Below are 25,194 nucleotides of genomic sequence, written 5' to 3'. Positions count from 1 at the left end.
GAAATAAGGAGCTTAGTTTTGGAGAGATTTAGCTTGAGGTAGTGAGAGGACATCCAAGATGAGATATGAGAGAGAGAGTTAGTGACACGGGTTAGCAAGGAAGGAGGTAGTTTGATGCAGAGAGGTAGATTTGGGTATCGTCGGCATACAAATGATAATGAAACCTGCGGGACTTTATTAAGGAACCTATTGAGGACGTGTAGATTGAGAAGAGAAGGGGACCGAGGACAGAGCCTTGCGGTACCCCAACAGAAAGAGGTAACGGGGCAGTGGATGCCCCAGAGAAGGCTACACTAAAGGTACGGTTAGACATATAGGAAGAGAACCAAGAGAGAGCTGTGTCACAGATGCCGAAGGATTGGAGGGTATGGAGCAAAAGAGGGTGGTCGACAGTATCAAAGGCTGCAGACAGATCAAGGAGGATAAGTAGAGAGAAGTGGCCTTTTGATTTTGTTGTAAGTAGGTTGTTAGTAACCTTAACAATTGCTGTCTCTGTTGAGTGAAGGGGGCGAAATCCAGATTGCAGTGGGCCAAGAAGGGAGTTTAATGTAAGGAAATGGGATAGATGTGCATATACTAGCTTTTCAAGAAGCTTTGAGGCAAGAGGTAGTAGGGAAATAGGGCGGTAGTTAGATAGGGAGGTTGGATCGAGAGAAGGTTTTATGAGGATAGGTGTGACTAATGCATGTTTAAGAGATGTGGGAACTATACCAGTGCTGAGGGAGAGGTTGAAGATGTGTGTGAGTATAGGGGTAAGGGTAGAAGAGAGGGAGGGGAGTAGTTGTGAGGGGATGGGGTCGAGGGAACAGGTAGTGAGGTGAGAGGATACTATAAGGGCATAAACTACATCCTTTGTAACGGGGGCAAAAGAGCTAAATTTATGGCTATGTGGGTTTTGGATGATTGTGAGCTTTTGAGGGGGAGGGAGACCAGTAGTATGTTGAGAGCTGATTTCATTTCTGATGGAGTCGATTTTGTTGTTGAAGTAGCTGGCAAAATCATGGGCTGAGAGAAAAGTTGGTGGTGGGAGGTTGGGGGTGGGCGGATAAGAGTATTGAATGTGGAGAACAGACATTTTGGGTTTGAAGAAAGAGTAGAGATAAGAATGGAGAAGTGATTAAGGGCAGAATAGTAAGAGTTCAAGATGAACTTATAGTGATGAAAGTCAGCAGAACTCCGAATATGGGAAATAATATCATGCACTGACTAACTGCTCATACAATTGCTTTCTTGTTGGCATAAAAAATACAGACCAAAAAGTAAAAAAAAAAAGAGTAAATTTTAATAAATAATAATTTAATTGTCTAAAATACATAAAAGGGAAAGAAATGAAAATGTAATAAAAGTATAACTAATATTAAACAAAGTGAGAAACTGAAAACCAGTATGTAAAGGAAAACATAATAAAATAGAGACACCAAGTGGCTGCAATAAAAAAAACAGAGGGTTGGATATAGTGGAGTTAACGGGGGGGGGGTGACTTCTTACTGTCACTCAGAATGCGGGAAAAAAGGGCGGGGATGAAGAAGAGTGTGCACGTGCAGCTTAAGATAGCGGCTGCTACCAAGGAGAATTGCACCACGGAGGTAAGAAAAAAAGTTACATAGAAAATAAATAATAAAATGGAATACGGAGAAAACTTAAGTGGAATAAAGAGAGTAAATTAGTTAATATAAGATCAAACTGAAAATTACAAAAAGATAAAAAGGAAAACAAAAACGTAAGGAGAGACCACAGTGAGTCAATATAATGAAATTTAAATGAAAAATAATTGTAATAAGATAATACACTGAGAAAGGCTGCATAATGCTAATCTCTGTGACAAGCACTGGATATTACTGGCCACTATATGGTGACTGTGGACACTGATTGGCTCCTTTATGTTGGCTTCTTCAGCTCTGCTTTCTTATTGGTCATTGCACTGTGTTATGTTCTTTATGCTGCAAGTTATAATTATTATACCTTTAATGGGAGCAGTATAAGAGTACATACAGATCTGCTTTCTTATTGGTCATTGCACTGTGTTATGTTCTTTATGTTGCAAGTTATAATTATTATACCTTTAATGGGAGCAGTATAAGAGTACATACAGATCTGATTTCTTATTGGTCATTGCACTGTGTTATGTTCTTTATGTTGCAAGTTATAATTATTATACCTTTAATGGCTGCATTGAGCAGTATAAGAGTACATACAGATCTGCTTTCTTATTGGTCATTGCACTGTGTTATGTTCTTTATGTTGCAAGTTATAATTATTATACCTTTAATGGCTGCACTGAGCAGTATAAGAGTACATACAGATCTGCTTTCTTATTGGTCATTGCACTGTGTTATGTTCTGTATGTTGCAAGTTATAATTATTATACCTTTAATGGGAGCAGTATAAGAGTACATACAGATCTGCTTTCTTATTGGTCATTGCACTGTGTTATGTTCTTTATGTTGCAAGTTATAATTATTATACCTTTAATGGGAGCAGTATAAGGGTACATACAGATCTGCTTTCTTATTGGTCATTGCACTGTGTTATGTTCTGTATGTTGCAAGTTATAATTATTATACCTTTAATGGGAGCAGTATAAGAGTACATACAGATCTGCTTTCTTATTGGTCATTGCACTGTGTTATGTTCTTTATGTTGCAAGTTATAATTATTATACCTTTAATGGGAGCAGTATAAGGGTACATACAGATCTGCTTTCTTATTGGTCATTGCACTGTGTTATGTTCTTTATGTTGCAAGTTATAATTATTATACCTTTAATGGGAGCAGTATAAGAGTACATACAGATCTGCTTTCTTATTGGTCATTGCACTGTGTTATGTTCTTTATGTTGCAAGTTATAATTATTATACCTTTAATGGGAGCAGTATAAGAGTACATACAGATCTGCTTTCTTATTGGTCATTGCACTGTGTTATGTTCTTTATGTTGCAAGTTATAATTATTATACCTTTAATGGGAGCAGTATAAGGGTACATACAGATCTGCTTTCTTATTGGTCATTGCACTGTGTTATGTTCTTTATGTTGCAAGTTATAATTATTATACCTTTAATGGGAGCAGTATAAGAGTACATACAGATCTGCTTTCTTATTGGTCATTGCACTGTGTTATGTTCTTTATGTTGCAAGTTATAATTATTATACCTTTAATGGGAGCAGTATAAGAGTACATACAGATCTGCTTTCTTATTGGTCATTGCACTGTGTTATGTTCTTTATGTTGCAAGTTATAATTATTATACCTTTAATGGGAGCAGTATAAGGGTACATACAGATCTGCTTTCTTATTGGTCATTGCACTGTGTTATGTTCTTTATGTTGCAAGTTATAATTATTATACCTTTAATGGCTGCATTGAGCAGTATAAGAGTACATACAGATCTGCTTTCTTATTGGTCATTGCACTGTGTTATGTTCTGTATGTTGCAAGTTATAATTATTATACCTTTAATGGGAGCAGTATAAGAGTACATACAGATCTGCTTTCTTATTGGTCATTGCACTGTGTTATGTTCTGTATGTTGCAAGTTATAATTATTATACCTTTAATGGGAGCAGTATAAGAGTACATACAGATCTGCTTTCTTATTGGTCATTGCACTGTGTTATGTTCTTTATGTTGCAAGTTATAATTATTATACCTTTAATGGCTGCATTGAGCAGTATAAGAGTACATACAGATCTGATTTCTTATTGGTCATTGCACTGTGTTATGTTCTTTATGTTGCAAGTTATAATTATTATACCTTTAATGGGAGCAGTATAAGAGTACATACAGATCTGCTTTCTTATTGGTCATTGCACTGTGTTATGTTCTGTATGTTGCAAGTTATAATTATTATACCTTTAATGGGAGCAGTATAAGAGTACATACAGATCTGCTTTCTTATTGGTCATTGCACTGTGTTATGTTCTGTATGTTGCAAGTTATAATTATTATACCTTTAATGGGAGCAGTATAAGAGTACATACAGATCTGCTTTCTTATTGGTCATTGCACTGTGTTATGTTCTGTATGTTGCAAGTTATAATTATTATACCTTTAATGGGAGCAGTATAAGGGTACATACAGATCTGATTTCTTATTGGTCATTGCACTGTGTTATGTTCTGTATGTTGCAAGTTATAATTATTATACCTTTAATGGGAGCAGTATAAGGGTACATACAGATCTGCTTTCTTATTGGTCATTGCACTGTGTTATGTTCTGTATGTTGCAAGTTATAATTATTATACCTTTAATGGGAGCAGTATAAGAGTACATACAGATCTGCTTTCTTATTGGTCATTGCACTGTGTTATGTTCTGTATGTTGCAAGTTATAATTATTATACCTTTAATGGGAGCAGTATAAGGGTACATACAGATCTGATTTCTTATTGGTCATTGCACTGTGTTATGTTCTGTATGTTGCAAGTTATAATTATTATACCTTTAATGGGAGCAGTATAAGGGTACATACAGATCTGCACCTTAGTGTAAAAAATCATCTTCAGAGGCGGAAAGTCACAGTTTTTTTCTGGAGCAGAAGCTGAGAAATGTAAATGGTTTTCTCCTCCTTATGGTTCACAAGAACAGATGAGCGGCTGAATGGATATAATCAGCTGAAACATTTGCCACATTCTGGGCTGAGGGGGGAGAGCTGGAGACATGCAAATGTTTTTTCTTTTTATGTCTCCTAAGTATATACGAGCGGCTGAAAGATTTGCCACATTCTGAGCATGAAAACGGCCTTTCACCGGTGTGAGTTCTCTTATGTGTGTTGAGATTTACTTTGTGTGTAAAACACTTGCCGCACTCGGAACATGCATGAGGTTTCTCTCCACTATGAATTTTCAGATGCTGAGTGAGGCCTGAATTCCGGTTAAAGCCTTTTCCGCAGTGAGGACACACAAACAACTTGTCTCTAGTGTGCGTCCTCATATGTGCAGCAAGATTCGAGTTGTTGCTAAAATACTGACCGCATTCATAACATTCAAAGATCTTTCCGGTGTAAAGCCCATGATCCTTGGCTAATGAATGACTTTCTGATTCACTATTTCCAGTTTTATCACTTTCAATACAATTATACCAGATCTCCGACAAGCCCTTGTTGTTTATCTGAGCAGCGTTGCTCTCTGACTTAGCATAAATGATCCCGTACTCTGTGTCCGCAGCCTCTCTCTGCTTTATCATATGACGCTGTGTCAGGTTTTGTTCTTCATGGAAGCTTGATTCCTTAGCTATAACTTTTACAATTTTCTTCAAATTGTTGATTGGGGTATTTTGTTCAACGTGTTCCTGATAATTCTGGGTAACAGGGGAGTCAGTCTCCATATCATCTACAGGGCTGAGATAAACAGGTTTCCCAGAATCGTTCCATGTCAGGTATCCATCTGTTGGAACAAGACAACTGTAAATAGATTCACTAGAATTAAATAAACGTAAGTCTGCTTGAGAATTGTACCAAGGTCAAAAACAGGAAACCTGAACAGAAAAATTAGAAACTATATATTCAAATAACAGGTACATATGTCTGAAAAAACTGATGATGTTACATAAATAATACAAATAAGGAACATATATTAAACCAATAAAAACAGGACTTCATATGCAGTTATATTGATGCTTTATTAACAAAAACCTAGCAGAAATTATAATTTAACATTTAGATTTGAATACTTCATATGCATAACTGAATTGCATTCCATAAGTGACATATGACATCATAACTGTGAATTATCCTTTAGCACCAATCAGATCACTTAGGGGGTACGGATACAAATTTGTGGCTACCTGCTGTGCCATATATCTATAACACTAAAAAAGTGACTGAAGAAATCAGTTAAACAGACACATTAAAACTGTTACAAAGTTTAAATAGAACATATATTTAGATTTTTAGGACAATATGTGGGAGGAACTGAAACAGTTATGTCTGGTGATCTCACGCACACAAAGACCCCAATGCCAGTGTCATCTTGGTGTAAGGACAGAGCGTAACTAGAAACCTCAGGGCCCCAGTGCAAGAAAACATGAAGGGCCCCCCCTCCCCCAAAAAAGCATGATTTTGATTCATTTATTGGGGAGGTGTAAGGACATCAAGCGATTTGGGGTCATGACCAACCATTAAATGGTTAGAATGATGTACAGAAACGCAGTGTCTTTCCTACGCAAAAATGTAATTGTTTATGCAGTGCGCTTTAGGAATACTGTTTGCACACGAAATACCAAATTAGGTATCAAAAAAGGGGTTTGTAGGACGACCCTGTAGTTACGCCACTGTGCAAGGATATTGCAAGTTAACTATTTCAGTCTGATGTTATTGTGGTCCTCAGGGGTAGTGTTAACACCTTCGATGCCAGATGCAAAGTAATGAGCTTCATGTACAATTCAAAGAACTGACATAAATCCTACGAGACTATTCCAGCAATCGAAACGAACTGTGTAAAGCACCTTTGCAAGTTTTAAAGCGATTAAAATTTATCAGAAAGTGAACTTCATTACACCGATATTTGTGCTGAGAGAATCCAACAGCGATATTGCAACCCATCAGAAAACTCCCGCAGGATGTTATTGAATTTATCAGTTGCGCATCTCAAAGGCCTTTTTTATTTCACACGTCAAGAAGTAAAACTGCTTTAATTTAATAAAAGTTATAACTTAAACCACATTTTATAGCTATGAAAATTTTACACAACTCAAACACAATCATCAACTTGTTAATCAAGGTTTGCAATGAAGGCTTGCATGTTCCAATATATTAACTACTAAATGACATAAACGTATTAATTGTACACGTCATGTAGGAGATAAATGGTTAAGTGAAAAAACCTGCAGCGTCATCAATATTACAATAATTAGCCGGCATATCTTACTTTTGCTTTGGTTGCCTCTTCATTAAATGTTTTTCACAAGATTTTCCACTTATATTTTATCTGTAAATTGGGCGGCCTAATTGCGCCAAACAGCTGTGCGTGTAGTAAAGGACTGATATAGCCGAAAGCCACGCTGAGATTCATATATAACACAACGGACTGGAACAGGGGCAACTTAATGTGTTCCTTGCAGCTGGTCACTGTGATACAAAGAACTCTCTTATGCAATAATAATACCATTCAATAGGACCATGAGACTTTTTACTAGGTCTCTAACATACAAACATGTGAACCACAGCAGTAAATAACTGGTTATTGCTCACCTGACATGATTTTCACCTTCTGAACATCAAAGCTGTCACTCTCCTCGCCTTCGTCAACAACAGGCACGTAATATAGATTTTCAGCACCTGTGGATAGATAAACAGTAAAGTGAGCGTGTCGGGCTGTGCTAACGTTGCCTTTATGTAATTGTATGGGGATTATTTCGGAACTGACTGGATACTGTACACAAAAAAATTAAACTGCTCTTAGCCAGTTATTTTGTTTCTCTGCAAAATCGCCTTTGTTAAAGGGACATTCCAGCCAAAATTGGAATCCACATGGAAGCATTTCTGTTTTAAATAGAAGCATTTTTGTAATATACAGTGCTCTCTACTAATATTGGCACCCTTGGTAAATATGAGCAAAGAAGGCTGTGAAAATGCGATTTTATTGCTTAACCATTTGATCTTTTGTTATTATAGGAGACTCCTCCTATAATACCTGATGAGGTTGGAGAATACACGGCAAGGGATCTGAGACTCCTCCTATAATACCTGATGAGGTTGGAGAATACACGGCAAGGGATCTGAGACTCCTCCTATAATGCCTGATGAGGTTGGAGAATACACGGCAAGGGATCTGAGACTTCTCCTATAATACCTGATGAGGTTGGAGAATACACGGCAAGGGATCTGAGACTCCTCCTATAATGCCTGATGAGGTTGGATACACGGCAAGGGATCTGAGACTCCTCCTATAATGCCTGATGAGGTTGGATAATACACGGCAAGGGATCTGAGACTCCTCCTATAATGCCTGATGAGGTTGGAGAATACACGGCAAGGGATCTGAGACTTCTCCTATAATGCCTGATGAGGTTGGAGAATACACGGCAAGGGATCTGAGACTCCTCCTATAATGCCTGATGAGGTTGGAGAATACACGGCAAGGGATCTGAGACTCCTCCTATAATGCCTGATGAGGATGGAGAATACACGGCAAGGGATCTGAGACTCCTTCTATAATACCTGATGAGGTTGGAGAATACACGGCAAGGGATCTGAGACTCTTCCTATAATGCCTGATGACGTTGGAGAATACACGGCAAGGGATCTGAGACTCCTCCTATAATGCCTGATGAGGTTGTAGAATACACGGCAAGGGATCTGAGACTCTTCCTATAATACCTGATGAGGTTGGAGAATACACGGCAAGGGATCTGAGACTCCTCCTATAATGCCTGATGAGGTTGGAGAATACAAAGCAAGGGATCTGAGACTCCTCCTATAATGCCTGATGAGGTTGGAGAATACACGGCAAGGGATCTGAGACTCCTCCTATAATGCCTGATGAGGTTGGAGAATACACGGCAAGGGATCTGAGACTCCTCCTATAATGCCTGATGAGGTTGGAGAATACACGGCAAGGGATCTGAGACTCCTCCTATAATGCCTGATGAGGTTGGAGAATACACGGCAAGGGATCTGAGACTCCTCCTATAATGCCTGATGAGGTTGTAGAATACACGGCAAGGGATCTGAGACTCCTCCTATAATGCCTGATGAGGTTGTAGAATACACGGCAAGGGATCTGAGACTCCTCCTATAATGCCTGATGAGGTTGGAGAATACATGGCAAGGGATCTGAGACTCCTCCTATAATGCCTGATGACGTTGGAGAATACACGGCAAGGGATCTGAGACTCCTCCTATAATGCCTGATGAGGTTGTAGAATACACGGCAAGGGATCTGAGACTCCTCCTATAATGCCTGATGAGGTTGTAGAATACACGGCAAGGGATCTGAGACTTCTCCTATAATGCCTGATGAGGTTGGAGAATACACGGCAAGGTATCTGAGACTCCTCCTATAATGCCTGATGAGGTTGTAGAATACACGGCAAGGGATCTGAGACTCCTCCTATAATGCCTGATGAGGTTGGAGAATACATGGCAAGGGATCTGAGACTCCTCCTATAATGCCTGATGAGGTTGGAGAATACACGGCAAGGGATCTGAGACTTCTCCTATAATGCCTGATGAGGTTGGAGAATACATGGCAAGGGATCTGAGACTCCTCCTATAATGCCTGATGAGGTTGGAGAATACACGGCAAGGGATCTGAGACTCCTCCTATAATACCTGATGAGGTTGGAGAATACACGGCAAGGGATCTGAGACTTCTCCTATAATGCCTGATGAGGTTGGAGAATACATGGCAAGGGATCTGAGACTCCTCCTATAATGCCTGATGAGGTTGGAGAATACACGGCAAGGGATCTGAGACTTCTCCTATAATGCCTGATGAGGTTGGAGAATACATGGCAAGGGATCTGAGACTCCTCCTATAATGCCTGATGAGGTTGGAGAATACACGGCAAGGGATCTGAGACTCCTCCTATAATACCTGATGAGGTTGGAGAATACATGAGAAGGGATCTGAGACCATTCCTCCATATAGAATTTCTCCAGGTCCTTACACACACGTACAAACACTGTTATCCCTCACACATGTGACACACACACGTAAAGACACTGCTATCCCTCACACGTGACACACACATACAGACACTGTCATACCTCACATATGTGACAAACACACACGTGACACACACACACTCATACAGACACTGTCATACCTCACATACGTGACAAACCCACACACTCATACAGACACTGTCATACCTCACATACGTGACAAACACACACATGACACACACACTCATACAGACACTGTCATAACTTACATATGTGACACACACACACTCACAGACATTGTCATACCTCACATATGTGACACACACTCATACAGACATTGTCATACCTCACATATGTGACACACACTCATACAGACACTGTCATACCTCACATATGTGACACACACTCATACAGACACTGTCATACCTCACATATGTGACAAACACACACGTGACACACACACACTCATACAGATACTGTCATACCTCACATATGTGACAAACACACACACTCATACAGACACTGTCATACCTCACATATGTGACAAACACACACGTGACACACACACTCATACAGACACTGTCATACCTTACATATGTGACACACACTCATACAGACACTGTCATACCTCACATGTGACACACACTCATACAGACACTGTCATACCTCACATATGTGACACGCATACATACAGACACTGTCATACCTCACATATGTGACACACACACACTCATACAGACACTTATCCCTCACACATGTGACACACACAAACTCATACAGACACTGTCATACCTTAGATATGTGACACACACACACACTCATACAGACACTGTCATACCTCACATATGTGACACACACTCAGACACTGTTATCCCTCACACGTGACACACACACACACATACAGACACTGTCATACCTCACATATGTGACACACACACACACTCATACAGACACTGTCATACCTCACATACGTGACAAACACACACGTGACACACACTCATACAGACACTGTCATACCTCACATACAGAGCCTTATCATTTAGTGCTGATCAGAGCCTTATCATTTAGTGCTGATCAAGACCTTATCATTTAGTGCTGATCAGCAGCCTTATCATTTAGTGCTGATCAGACCTTATCATTTAGTGCTGATCAGAGCCTTATCATTAGTGCTGATCAGAGCCTTATCATTTAGTGCTGATCAGAGCCTTATCATTTAGTGCTGATCAGAGCCTTATCATTTAGTGCTGATCAGAGCCTATCATTTAGTGCTGATCAGAGCCTTATCATTTAGTGCTGATCAGAGCCTTATCATTTAGTGCTGATCAGAGCCTTATCATTTAGTGCTGATCAGAGCTTATCATTTAGTGCTGATCAGAGCCTTATCATTTAGTGCTGATCAGAGCCTTATCATTTAGTGCTGATCAGAGCCTTATCATTTAGTGCTGATCAGAGCCTTATCATTTAGTGCTGATCAGAGCCTTATCATTTAGTGCTGATCAGAGCCTTATCATTTAGTGCTGATCAGAGCCTTATCATTTAGTGCTGATCAGATGCCTTATCATTTAGTGCTGATCAGAGCCTTATCATTTAGTGCTGATCAGAGCCTTATCATTTAGTGCTGATCAGAGCCTTATCATTTAGTGCTGATCAGAGCCTTATCATTTAGTGCTGATCAGAGCCTTATCATTTAGTGCTGATCAGAGCCTTATCATTTAGTGCTGATCAGAGCCTTATCATTTAGTGCTGATCAGAGCCTTATCATTTAGTGCTGATCAGAGCCTTATCATTTAGTGCTGATCAGAGCCTTATCATTTAGTGCTGATCAGAGCCTTATCATTTAGTGCTGATCAGAGCCTTATCATTTAGTGCTGATCAGAGCCTTATCATTTAGTGCTGATCAGAGCCTTATCATTTAGTGCTGATCAGAGCCTTATCATTTAGTGCTGATCAGAGCCTTATCATTTAGTGCTGATCAGAGCCTTATCATTTAGTGCTGATCAGAGCCTTATCATTTAGTGCTGATCAGAGCCTTATCATTTAGTGCTGATCAGAGCCTTATCATTTAGTGCTGATCAGAGCCTTATCATTTAGTGCTGATCAGAGCCTTATCATTTAGTGCTGATCAGAGCCTTATCATTTAGTGCTGATCAGAGCCTTATCATTTAGTGCTGATCAGAGCCTTATCATTTAGTGCTGATCAGAGCCTTATCATTTAGTGCTGATCAGAGCCTTATCATTTAGTGCTGATCAGAGCCTTATCATTTAGTGCTGATCAGAGCCTTATCATTTAGTGCTGATCAGAGCCTTATCATTTAGTGCTGATCAGAGCCTTATCATTTAGTGCTGATCAGAGCCTTATCATTTAGTGCTGATCAGAGCCTTATCATTTAGTGCTGATCAGAGCCTTATCATTTAGTGCTGATCAGAGCCTTATCATTTAGTGCTGATCAGAGCCTTATCATTTAGTGCTGATCAGAGCCTTATCATTTAGTGCTGATCAGAGCCTTATCATTTAGTGCTGATCAGAGCCTTATCATTTAGTGCTGATCAGAGCCTTATCATTTAGTGCTGATCAGAGCCTTATCATTTAGTGCTGATCAGAGCCTTATCATTTAGTGCTGATCAGAGCCTTATCATTTAGTGCTGATCAGAGCCTTATCATTTAGTGCTGATCAGAGCCTTATCATTTAGTGCTGATCAGAGCCTTATCATTTAGTGCTGATCAGAGCCTTATCATTTAGTGCTGATCAGAGCCTTATCATTTAGTGCTGATCAGAGCCTTATCATTTAGTGCTGATCAGAGCCTTATCATTTAGTGCTGATCAGAGCCTTATCATTTAGTGCTGATCAGAGCCTTATCATTTAGTGCTGATCAGAGCCTTATCATTTAGTGCTGATCAGAGCCTTATCATTTAGTGCTGATCAGAGCCTTATCATTTAGTGCTGATCAGAGCCTTATCATTTAGTGCTGATCAGAGCCTTATCATTTAGTGCTGATCAGAGCCTTATCATTTAGTGCTGATCAGAGCTTATCATTTAGTGCTGATCTGAGCCTTATCATTTAGTGCTGATCAGAGCCTTATCATTTAGTGCTGATCAGAGCCTTATCATTTAGTGCTGATCAGAGCCTTATCATTTAGTGCTGATCAGAGCCTTATCATTTAGTGCTGATCAGAGCCTTATCATTTAGTGCTGATCAGAGCCTTATCATTTAGTGCTGATCAGAGCCTTATCATTTAGTGCTGATCAGAGCCTTATCATTTAGTGCTGATCAGAGCCTTATCATTTAGTGCTGATCAGAGCCTTATCATTTAGTGCTGATCAGAGCCTTATCATTTAGTGCTGATCAGAGCCTTATCATTTAGTGCTGATCAGAGCCTTATCATTTAGTGCTGATCAGAGCCTTATCATTTAGTGCTGATCAGAGCCTTATCATTTAGTGCTGATCAGAGCCTTATCATTTAGTGCTGATCAGAGCCTTATCATTTAGTGCTGATCAGAGCCTTATCATTTAGTGCTGATCAGAGCCTTATCATTTAGTGCTGATCAGAGCCTTATCATTTAGTGCTGATCAGAGCCTTATCATTTAGTGCTGATCAGAGCCTTATCATTTAGTGCTGATCAGAGCCTTATCATTTAGTGCTGATCAGAGCCTTATCATTTAGTGCTGATCAGAGCCTTATCATTTAGTGCTGATCAGAGCCTTATCATTTAGTGCTGATCAGAGCCTTATCATTTAGTGCTGATCAGAGCCTTATCATTTAGTGCTGATCAGAGCCTTATCATTTAGTGCTGATCAGAGCCTTATCATTTAGTGCTGATCAGAGCCTTATCATTTAGTGCTGATCAGAGCCTTATCATTTAGTGCTGATCAGAGCCTTATCATTTAGTGCTGATCAGAGCCTTATCATTTAGTGCTGATCAGAGCCTTATCATTTAGTGCTGATCAGAGCCTTATCATTTAGTGCTGATCAGAGCCTTATCATTTAGTGCTGATCAGAGCCTTATCATTTAGTGCTGATCAGAGCCTTATCATTTAGTGCTGATCAGAGCCTTATCATTTAGTGCTGATCAGAGCCTTATCATTTAGTGCTGATCAGAGCCTTATCATTTAGTGCTGATCAGAGCCTTATCATTTAGTGCTGATCAGAGCCTTATCATTTAGTGCTGATCAGAGCCTTATCATTTAGTGCTGATCAGAGCCTTATCATTTAGTGCTGATCAGAGCCTTATCATTTAGTGCTGATCAGAGCCTTATCATTTAGTGCTGATCAGAGCCTTATCATTTAGTGCTGATCAGAGCCTTATCATTTAGTGCTGTTCAGAGCCTTATCATTTAGTGCTGATCAGAGCCTTATCATTTAGTGCTGATCAGAGCCTTATCATTTAGTGCTGTTCAGAGCCTTATCATTTAGTGCTGATCAGAGCCTTATCATTTAGTGCTGATCAGAGCCTTATCATTTAGTGCTGATCAGAGCCTTATCATTTAGTGCTGATCAGAGCCTTATCATTTAGTGCTGATCAGAGCCTTATCATTTAGTGCTGATCAGAGCCTTATCATTTAGTGCTGATCAGAGCCTTATCATTTAGTGCTGATCAGAGCCTTATCATTTAGTGCTGATCAGAGCCTTATCATTTAGTGCTGATCAGAGCCTTATCATTTAGTGCTGATCAGAGCCTTATCATTTAGTGCTGATCAGAGCCTTATCATTTAGTGCTGATCAGAGCCTTATCATTTAGTGCTGATCAGAGCCTTATCATTTAGTGCTGATCAGAGCCTTATCATTTAGTGCTGATCAGAGCCTTATCATTTAGTGCTGATCAGAGCCTTATCATTTAGTGCTGATCAGAGCCTTATCATTTAGTGCTGATCAGAGCCTTATCATTTAGTGCTGATCAGAGCCTTATCATTTAGTGCTGATCAGAGCCTTATCATTTAGTGCTGATCAGAGCCTTATCATTTAGTGCTGATCAGAGCCTTATCATTTAGTGCTGATCAGAGCCTTATCATTTAGTGCTGATCAGAGCCTTATCATTTAGTGCTGATCAGAGCCTTATCATTTAGTGCTGATCAGAGCCTTATCATTTAGTGCTGATCAGAGCCTTATCATTTAGTGCTGATCAGAGTTTTAGCTTATCATTTAGTGCTGATCAGAGCCTTATCATTTAGTGCTGATCAGAGCCTTATCATTTAGTGCTGATCAGAGCCTTATCATTTAGTGCTGTTCAGAGCCTTATCATTTAGTGCTGATCAGAGCCTTATCATTTAGTGCTGATCAGAGCCTTATCATTTAGTGCTGATCAGAGCCTTATCATTTAGTGCTGATCAGAGCCTTATCATTTAGTGCTGATCAGAGCCTTATCATTTAGTGCTGATCAGAGCCTTATCATTTAGTGCTGATCAGAGCCTTATCATTTAGTGCTGATCAGAGCCTTATCATTTAGTGCTGATCAGAGCCTTATCATTTAGTGCTGATCAGAGCCTTATCATTTAGTGCTGATCAGAGCCTTATCATTTAGTGCTGATCAGAGCCTTATCATTTAGTGCTGATCAGAGCCCTTATCATTTAGTGCTGATCAGAGCCTTATCATTTAGTGCTGATCAGAGCCTTATCATTTAGTGCTGATCAGAGCCTTATCATTTAGTGCTGATCAGAGCCTTATCATTTAGTGCTGATCAGAGCCTTATCATTTAGTGCTGATCAGAGCCTTCATTTAGTGCTGATCAGAGCCTTATCATTTAGTGCTGATCAGAGCCTTATCATTTAGTGCTGATCAGAGCCTTATCATTTAGTGCTGATCAGAGCCTTATCATTTAGTGCTGATCAGAGGCCTTATCATTTAGTGCTGATCAGAGCCTTATCATTTAGTGCTGATCAGAGCCTTATCATTTAGTGCTGATCAGAGCCTTATCATTTAGTGCTGATCAGAGCCTTATCATTTAGTGCTGATCAGAGCCTTATCATTTAGTGCTGATCAGAGCCTTATCATTTAGTGCTGATCAGAGCCTTATCATTTAGTGCTGATCAGAGCCTTATCATTTAGTGCTGATCAGAGCCTTATCATTTAGTGCTGATCAGAGCCTTATCATTAGTGCTGATCAGAGCCTTATCATTTAGTGCTGATCAGAGCCTTATCATTTAGTGCTGATCAGAGCCTTATCATTTAGTGCTGATCAGAGCCTTATCATTTAGTGCTGATCAGAGCCTTATCATTTAGTGCTGAACAGAGCCTTATCATTTAGTGCTGATCAGAGCCTTATCATTTAGTGCTGATCAGAGCCTATCATTAGTGCTGATCAAGCCTCATTTAGTGCTGATCAGAGCCTTATCATTTAGTGCTGATCAGAGCCTTCATTTAGTGCTGATCAGAGCCTTATCATTTAGTGCTGATCAGAGCCTTATCATTTAGTGCTGATCAGAGCCTTATCATTTAGTGCTGATCAGAGCCTTATCATTTAGTGCTGATCAGAGCCTTATCATTTAGTGCTGATCAGAGGCCTTCTCATTTAGTGCTGATCAGAGCCTTATCATTTAGTGCTGATCAGAGCCTTATCATTTAGTGCTGATCAGAGCCTTATCATTTAGTGCTGATCAGAGCCTTATCATTTAGTGCTGATCAGAGCCTTATCATTTAGTGCTGATCAGAGCCTTATTTAGTGCTGTTCAGAGCCTTATCATTTAGTGCTGTTCAGAACCTTATCATTTAGTGCTGTTCAGAGCCTTATCATTTAGTGTTGATCAGAGCCTTATCATTTAGTGCTGATCAGAGCCTTATCATTTAGTGCTGATCAGAGCCTTATCATTTAGTGCTGATCAGAGCCTTATTTAGTGCTGATCAGAGCCTTATTTAGTGCTGATCAGAGCCTTATCATTTAGTGCTGATCAGAGCCTTATCATTTAGTGCTGATCAGAGCCTTATCATTTAGTGCTGATCAGAGCCTTATCATTTAGTGCTGATCAGAGCCTTATCATTTAGTGCTGATCAGAGCCTTATCATTTAGTGCTGATCAGAACCTTATCATTTAGTGCTGTTCAGAGCCTTATCATTTAGTGCTGATCAGAGCCTTATCATTTAGTGTTGATCAGAGCTTTATCATTTAGTGTTGATCAGAGTCTTATCATTTATTGCTGATCAGAGCCTTATCATTTAGTGTTGATCAGAGCCTTATCATTTAGTGCTGTTCAGAGCCTTATCATTTAGTGCTGTTCAGAGCCTTATCATTTAGTGCTGATCAGAGCCTTATCATTTAGTGCTGTTCAGAGCCTTATCATTTAGTGCTGTTCAGAACCTTATCATTTAGTGCTGATCAGAGCCTTATCATTTAGTGCTGTTCAGAACCTTATCATTTAGTGCTGATCAGAGCCTTATTTAGTGCTGATCAGAGCCTTATTTAGTGCTGATCAGAGCCTCATTTAGTGCTGATCAGAGCCTCATTTAGTGCTGATCAGAGCCTCATTTAGTGCTGATCAGAGCCTCATTTAGTGCTAATCAGAGCCTCATTTAGTGCTAATCAGAGCCTCATTTAGTGCTAATCAGAGCCTTATCATTTAGTGTTGATCAGAGTCTTATCATTTAGTGCTAATCAAAGCCTTATCATTTAGTGTTGATCAGAGCCTTATCATTTAGTGTTGATCAGAGCCTTATCATTTAGTGTTGATCAGAGCCTTATCATTTAGTGTTGATCAGAGCCTTATCATTTAGTGTTGATCAGAGCCTTATCATTTAGTGTTGATCAGAGCCTTATCATTTAGTGTTGATCAGAGCCTTATCATTTAGTGTTGATCAGAGCCTTATCATTTAGTGCTGATCAGAGCCTCATTTAGTGCTGATCAGAGCCTCATTTAGTGCTGATCAGAGCCTCATTTAGTGCTGATCAGAGCCTCATTTAGTGCTAATCAGAGCCTCATTTAGTGCTAATCAGAGCCTCATTTAGTGCTAATCAGAGCCTTATCATTTAGTGTTGATCAGAGCTTTATCATTTAGTGCTGATCAGAGCCTTATCATTTAGTGCTGATCAGAGCCTTATCATTTAGTGCTGATCAGAGCCTTATCATTTAGTGCTGATCAGAGCCTTATCATTTAGTGCTGATCAGAGCCTTATCATTTAGTGCTGATCAGAGCCTTATCATTTAGTGCTGATCAGAGCCTTATCATTTAGTGCTGTTCAGAGCCTTATCATTTAGTGCTGATCAGAGCCTTATCATTTAGTGCTGATCAGAGCCTTATCATTTAGTGCTGATCAGAGCCTTATCATTTAGTGCTGATCAGAGCCTTATCATTTAGTGCTGATCAGAGCCTTATCATTTAGTGCTGATCAGAGCCTTATCATTTAGTGCTGATCAGAGCCTTATCATTTAGTGCTGATCAGAGCCTCATTTAGTGCTGATCAGAGTTTTACTTATCATTTAGTGCTGTTCAGAGCCTTATCATTTAGTGCTGATCAGAGCCTTATCATTTAGTGCTGATCAGAGCCTTATCATTTAGTGCTGATCAGAGCCTTATCATTTAGTGCTGATCAGAGCCTTATCATTTAGTGCTGATCAGAGACTTATCATTTAGTGCTGATCAGAGCCTTTATCATTTAGTGCTGATCATGTTTGGACTTATCATTTAGTGCTGATTCAGAGCCTTATCATTTAGTGGCTGATCAGAGTTTTACATTATCATTTAGTGCTGATCAGAGCCTATCATTTAGTGCTGATCAGAGCCTTCTCATTTAGTGCTGATCAGAGCCTTATCATTTAGTGCTGATCAGAGCCTATCATTTAGTGCTGATCAGAGCTTATCATTTTAGTGCCTATTCAGAGGCCTCATCTTAGTGCTGATCAGAGCCTATCATTTAGTTGTTGATCAGAGCCTTTTCATTTAGTGCTGATCAGAGCCTTATCATTTAGTGCTGATCAGAGCCTTATCATTTAGTGCTGATCAGAGCCTTATCAATTTAGTGGCTGATCAGAGCCTTATCATTTAGTGCTGATCAGAGCCTTATCATTTAGTGCTGATCAGAGCCTTATCATTTAGTGCTGATTCAGAGCCTTATCATTTAGTGCTGATCAGAGCCTTATCATTTAGTGCTGTTCAGAACCTTATCATTTAGTGCTGATCAGAGCCTTATCATTTAGTGTTGATCAGAGCCTTATCATTTAGTGTTGATCAGAGCCTTATCATTTAGTGTTGATCAGAGCCTTATCATTTAGTGTTGATCAGAGCCTTATCATTTAGTGTTGATCAGAGCCTTATCATTTAGTGTTGATCAGAGCCTTATCATTTAGTGTTGATCAGAGCCTTATCATTTAGTGTTGATCAGAGCCTTATCATTTAGTGTTGATCAGAGCCTTATCATTTAGTGTTGATCAGAGCCTTATCATTTAGTGTTGATCAGAGCCTTATCATTTAGTGCTGATCAGAGCCTCATTTAGTGCTGATCAGAGCCTCATTTAGTGCTGATCAGAGCCTCATTTAGTGCTGATCAGAGCCTCATTTAGTGCTAATCAGAGCCTCATTTAGTGCTAATCAGAGCCTCATTTAGTGCTAATCAGAGCCTTATCATGTAGTGTTGATCAGAGCTTTATCATTTAGTGCTGATCAGAGCCTTATCATTTAGTGCTGATCAGAGCCTTATCATTTAGTGCTGATCAGAGCCTTATCATTTAGTGCTGATCAGAGCCTTATCATTTAGTGCTGATCAGAGCCTTATCATTTAGTGCTGATCAGAGCCTTATCATTTAGTGCTGTTCAGAGCCTTATCATTTAGTGCTGATCAGAGCCTTATCATTTAGTGCTGATCAGAGCCTTATCATTTAGTGCTGATCAGAGCCTTATCATTTAGTGCTGATCAGAGCCTTATCATTTAGTGCTGATCAGAGCCTTATCATTTAGTGCTGATCAGAGCCTCATTTAGTGCTGATCAGAGCCTCATTTAGTGCTGATCAGAGTTTTACTTATCATTTAGTGCTGTTCAGAGCCTTATCATTTAGTGCTGTTCAGAGCCTTATCATTTAGTGCTGATCAGAGCCTTATCATTTAGTGCTGATCAGAGCCTTATCATTTAGTGCTGATCAGAGCCTTATCATTTAGTGCTGATCAGAGCCTTATCATTTAGTGCTGATCAGAGCCTTATCATTTAGTGCTGATCAGAGCCTTATCATTTAGTGCTGATCAGAGCCTTATCATTTAGTGCTGATCAGAGCCTTATCATTTAGTGCTGATCAGAGCCTTATCATTTAGTGCTGATCAGAGCCTCATTTAGTGCTGATCAGAGCCTCATTTAGTGCTGATCAGAGCCTCATTTAGTGCTGATCAGAGCCTCATTTAGTGCTAATCAGAGCCTCATTTAGTGCTAATCAGAGCCTCATTTAGTGCTAATCAGAGCCTTATCATGTAGTGTTGATCAGAGCTTTATCATTTAGTGCTGATCAGAGCCTTATCATTTAGTGCTGATCAGAGCCTTATCATTTAGTGCTGATCAGAGCCTTATCATTTAGTGCTGATCAGAGGCCTTATCATTTAGCTGCTGATCAGAGCCTTATCATTTAGTGCTGATCAAGAGTTATCATTTAGTGCTGATCAGAGCCTTATCATTTAGTGCTGATCAGAGCCTTATCATTTAGTGCTGTTCAGAACCTTATCATTTAGTGCTGATCAGAGCCTTATCATTTAGTGCTGATCAGAGCCTTATCATTTAGTGCTGATCAGAGCCTTATCATTTAGTGCTGATCAGAGCCTTATCATTTAGTGCTGATCAGAGCCTTATCATTTAGTGCTGATCAGAGCCTTATCATTTAGTGCTGATCAGAGCCTTATCATTTAGTGCTGATCAGAGCCTTATCATTTAGTGCTGATCAGAGCCTTATCATTTAGTGCTAATCAGAGCCTCATTTAGTGCTGTTCAGAGCCTTATCATTTAGTGCTGTTCAGAGCCTTATCATTTAGTGCTGTTCAGAGCCTTATCATTTAGTGCTGATCAGAGCCTTATCATTTAGTGCTGATCAGAGCCTTATCATTTAGTGCTGATCAGAGCCTTATCATTTAGTGCTGATCAGAGCCTTATCATTTAGTGCTGATCAGAGCCTTATCATTTAGTGCTGATCAGAGTTTTACTTATCATTTAGTGCTGTTCAGAGCCTTATCATTTAGTGCTGATCAGAGTTTTACTTATCATTTAGTGCTGATCAGAGCCTTATCATTTAGTGCTGATCAGAGTTTTACTTATCATTTAGTGCTGATCAGAGCCTTATCATTTAGTGCTGATCAGAGCCTTATCATTTAGTGCTGATCAGAGCCTTATCATTTAGTGCTGATCAGAGTTTTACTTATCATTTAGTGCTGTTCAGAGCCTTATCATTTAGTGCTGATCAGAGCCTTATCATTTAGTGCTGATCAGAGCCTTATCATTTAGTGCTGATCAGAGCCTTATCATTTAGTGCTGATCAGAGCCTTATCATTTAGTGCTGTTCAGAGCCTTATCATTTAGTGCTGATCAGAGCCTTATCATTTAGTGCTGATCAGAGCCTTATCATTTAGTGCTGATCAGAGCCTTATCATTTAGTGCTGATCAGAGCCTTATCATTTAGTGCTGATCAGAGCCTTATCATTTAGTGCTGTTCAGAACCTTATCATTTAGTGCTGATCAGAGCCTTATCATTTAGTGCTGATCAGAGCCTTATCATTTAGTGCTGATCAGAGCCTTATCATTTAGTGCTGATCAGAGCCTTATCATTTAGTGCTGATCAGAGCCTTATCATTTAGTGCTGTTCAGAGCCTTATCATTTAGTGCTGATCAGAGCCTTATCATTTAGTGCTGATCAGAGCCTTATCATTTAGTGCTGATCAGAGCCTTATCATTTAGTGCTGATCAGAGCCTTATCATTTAGTGCTGTTCAGAACCTTATCATTTAGTGCTGATCAGAGCCTTATCATTTAGTGCTGATCAGAGCCTTATCATTTAGTGCTGATCAGAGCCTTATCATTTAGTGCTGATCAGAGCCTTATCATTTAGTGCTGATCAGAGCCTTATCATTTAGTGCTGATCAGAGCCTTATCATTTAGTGCTGATCAGAGCCTTATCATTTAGTGCTGATCAGAGCCTCATTTAGTGCTGATCAGAGTTTTACTTATCATTTAGTGCTGTTCAGAGCCTTATCATTTAGTGCTGTTCAGAGCCTTATCATTTAGTGCTGATCAGAGCCTTATCATTTAGTGCTGATCAGAGCCTTATCATTTAGTGCTGATCAGAGCCTTATCATTTAGTGCTGATCAGAGCCTTATCATTTAGTGCTGATCAGAGCCTTATCATTTAGTGCTGATCAGAGCCTTATCATTTAGTGCTGATCAGAGCCTTATCATTTAGTGCTGATCAGAGCCTTATCATTTAGTGCTGATCAGAGCCTTATCATTTAGTGCTGATCAGAGCCTTATCATTTAGTGCTGATCAGAGCCTTATCATTTAGTGCTGATCAGAGCCTTATCATTTAGTGCTGATCAGAGCCTTATCATTTAGTGCTGATCAGAACCTTATCATTTAGTGCTGATCAGAGCCTTATCATTTAGTGCTGATCAGAGCCTTATCATTTAGTGCTGATCAGAGCCTTATCATTTAGTGCTGATCAGAGCCTTATCATTTAGTGCTGTTCAGAGCCTTATCATTTAGTGCTGTTCAGAGCCTTATCATTTAGTGCTGATCAGAGCCTTATCATTTAGTGCTGATCAGAGCCTTATCATTTAGTGCTGATCAGAGCCTTATCATTTAGTGCTGATCAGAACCTTATCATTTAGTGCTGATCAGAGCCTTATCATTTAGTGCTGATCAGAGCCTTATCATTTAGTGCTGATCAGAGCCTTATCATTTAGTGCTGATCAGAGCCTCATTTAGTGCTGATCAGAGTTTTACTTATCATTTAGTGCTGTTCAGAGCCTTATCATTTAGTGCTGTTCAGAGCCTTATCATTTAGTGCTGTTCAGAGCCTTATCATTTAGTGCTGATCAGAGCCTTATCATTTAGTGCTGATCAGAGCCTTATCATTTAGTGCTGATCAGAGCCTTATCATTTAGTGCTGATCAGAGCCTTATCATTTAGTGCTGATCAGAGCCTTATCATTTAGTGCTGATCAGAGCCTTATCATTTAGTGCTGATCAGAGCCTTATCATTTAGTGCTGATCAGAGCCTTATCATTTAGTGCTGATCAGAGCCTCATTTAGTGCTGATCAGAGTTTTACTTATCATTTAGTGCTGATCAGAGCCTTATCATTTAGTGCTGATCAGAGCCTTATCATTTAGTGCTGATCAGAGCCTTATCATTTAGTGCTGATCAGAGCCTTATCATTTAGTGCTAATCAGAGCCTCATTTAGTGCTGTTCAGAGCCTTATCATTTAGTGCTGTTCAGAGCCTTATCATTTAGTGCTGATCAGAGCCTTATCATTTAGTGCTGATCAGAGCCTTATCATTTAGTGCTGATCAGAGCCTTATCATTTAGTGCTGATCAGAGCCTTATCATTTAGTGCTGATCAGAGCCTTATCATTTAGTGCTGATCAGAGCCTTATCATTTAGTGCTGATCAGAGCCTTATCATTTAGTGCTGATCAGAGCCTTATCATTTAGTGCTGATCAGAGCCTTATCATTTAGTGCTGATCAGAGCCTTATCATTTAGTGCTGATCAGAGCCTTATCATTTAGTGCTGATCAGAGCCTTATTTAGTGCTGATCAGAGCCTTATCATTTAGTGCTGTTCAGAGCCTTATCATTTAGTGCTGATCAGAGCCTTATTTAGTGCTGTTCAGAGCCTTATCATTTAGTGCTGTTCAGAACCTTATCATTTAGTGCTGTTCAGAGCCTTATCATTTAGTGTTGATCAGAGCCTTATCATTTAGTGCTGATCAGAGCCTTATCATTTAGTGCTGATCAGAGCCTTATCATTTAGTGCTGATCAGAGCCTTATTTAGTGCTGATCAGAGCCTTATTTAGTGCTGATCAGAGCCTTATCATTTAGTGCTGATCAGAGCCTTATCATTTAGTGCTGATCAGAGCCTTATCATTTAGTGCTGATCAGAGCCTTATCATTTAGTGCTGATCAGAGCCTTATCATTTAGTGCTGATCAGAGCCTTATCATTTGAGTGCTGATCAGAACCTTATCATTTAGTGCTGTTCAGAGCCATATCATTTAGTGCTGATCAGAGCCTTATCATATAGTGTTGATCAGAGCTTTATCATTTAGTGTTGATCAGAGTTCTTATCATTTATTGCTGATCAGAGCCTTATCATTTAGTGCTTGATCAGAGCCTTATCATTTTAGTGCTGTTCAGAGCCTTATCATTTAGTGCTGATCAGAGCCTTATCATTTAGTGCTGATCAGAGCCTTATCATTTAGTGCTGTTCAGAGCCTTATCATTTAGTGCTGTTCAGAACCTTATCATTTAGTGCTGATCAGAGCCTTATCATTTAGTGCTGTTCAGAACCTTATCATTTAGTGCTGATCCAGAGCCTTATTTAGTGCTGATCAGAAGCCTTCATTTAGTGCTGATCAGAGCCTCATTTAGTGCTGATCAGAGCCTCATTTAGTGCTGATCAGAGCCTCATTTAGTGCTGATCAGAGCCTCATTTAGTGCTAATCAGAGCCTCATTTAGTGCTAATCAGAGCCTAAGCTTTGTGCTAATCAGAGCCTTATCATTTAGTGTTGATCAGAGTCTTATCATTTAGTGCTAATCAAATGCCTTACTCATTTAGTGTTGATCAGAGCCTTATCATTTAGTGTGATCAAGTGCCTTATCATTTAGTGTTGATCAGAGCCTTATCATTTAGTGTTGATCAGAGTCCTTATCACTTTAGTGTTGATCAGAGCCTTATCATTTTAGTGTTGATCAGAGCCTTATCATTTAGTGTTGATCAGAGCCCTTATTCATTTAGTGTTGATCAGAGCCTTCTTCATTTAGTGTTGTTCAGAGCCTTATCTTTTAGTGTCTGATCAGAGCCTTATCATTTAGTGCTGATCAGAGCCTATCATTTAGTGCTGATCAGAGCCTCATTTAGTGCTGATCAGAGCCTATTTTAGTGCTGGATCAGAGCCTCATTTCTTAGTGCTAATCAGAGCATCATTTAGTGCTAATCAGAGCCTTCATTTAGTGCTAATCAGAAGCCTTATCATGTAGTGCTGATCAGGGGAGCCTTTATCATTTAGTGCTGATCAGAGCCTTATCATTTAGTGCTGATCAGAGCCTTATCATTTAGTGCTGATCAGAGCCTTATCATTTAGTGCTGATCAGAGCCTTATCATTTAGTTGCTGATCAGAGCCTTATCATTTAGTGCTGATCAGAGCCTTATCATTTAGTGCTGATCAGAGCCTTATCATTTAGTGCTGATCAGAGCCTTATCATTTAGTGCTGATCAGAGCCTTATCATTTAGTGCTGATCAGAGCCTTATCATTTAGTGCTGATCAGAGCCTTATCATTTAGTGCTGATCAGAGCCTTATCATTTAGTGCTGATCAGAGCCTTATCATTTAGTGCTGATCAGAAGCCTCATTTAGTGCTGATCAGAGTTTTACTTATCATTTAGTGCTGTCAGAGCCTTATCATTTAGTGCTGATCAG

The 25,194-nt window shown here is 39.5% G+C and overlaps 1 protein-coding gene across 2 annotated transcripts; it reads right to left on the bottom strand.

Moving 5' to 3' along the window:
- Positions 1–1,260: 1,260 nt before the first annotated feature.
- LOC128638244 (gastrula zinc finger protein XlCGF49.1-like) lies at positions 1,261–7,700 on the bottom strand. Of its 2 annotated transcripts, XR_008399076.1 has the most exons (3): positions 7,189–7,700; positions 4,441–5,383; positions 1,261–3,754 (listed from the first exon to the last, which is right to left on the bottom strand). XR_008399076.1 is itself a non-coding variant. In XM_053690100.1 (2 exons), the coding sequence occupies exons 1-2, from the start codon at positions 7,193–7,195 to the stop codon at positions 4,575–4,577; spliced, it is 816 nt and encodes a 271-aa protein (XP_053546075.1). In that variant the 5' UTR covers positions 7,196–7,700; the 3' UTR covers positions 1,261–4,574. The 2 variants fall into 2 exon arrangements, 1 of the variants encoding a protein (XP_053546075.1); XM_053690100.1 differs by having other exon boundaries at positions 1,261–5,383.
- Between the last annotated feature and the right edge of the window lie 17,494 nt (positions 7,701–25,194).

The sequence above is a fragment of the Bombina bombina genome, chromosome 8, assembly GCF_027579735.1.
Source record: "Bombina bombina isolate aBomBom1 chromosome 8, aBomBom1.pri, whole genome shotgun sequence".
NCBI classification, from domain to species: Eukaryota; Metazoa; Chordata; class Amphibia; order Anura; family Bombinatoridae; genus Bombina; species Bombina bombina.
This window is presented reverse-complemented; position numbering and strand designations above follow the sequence as displayed.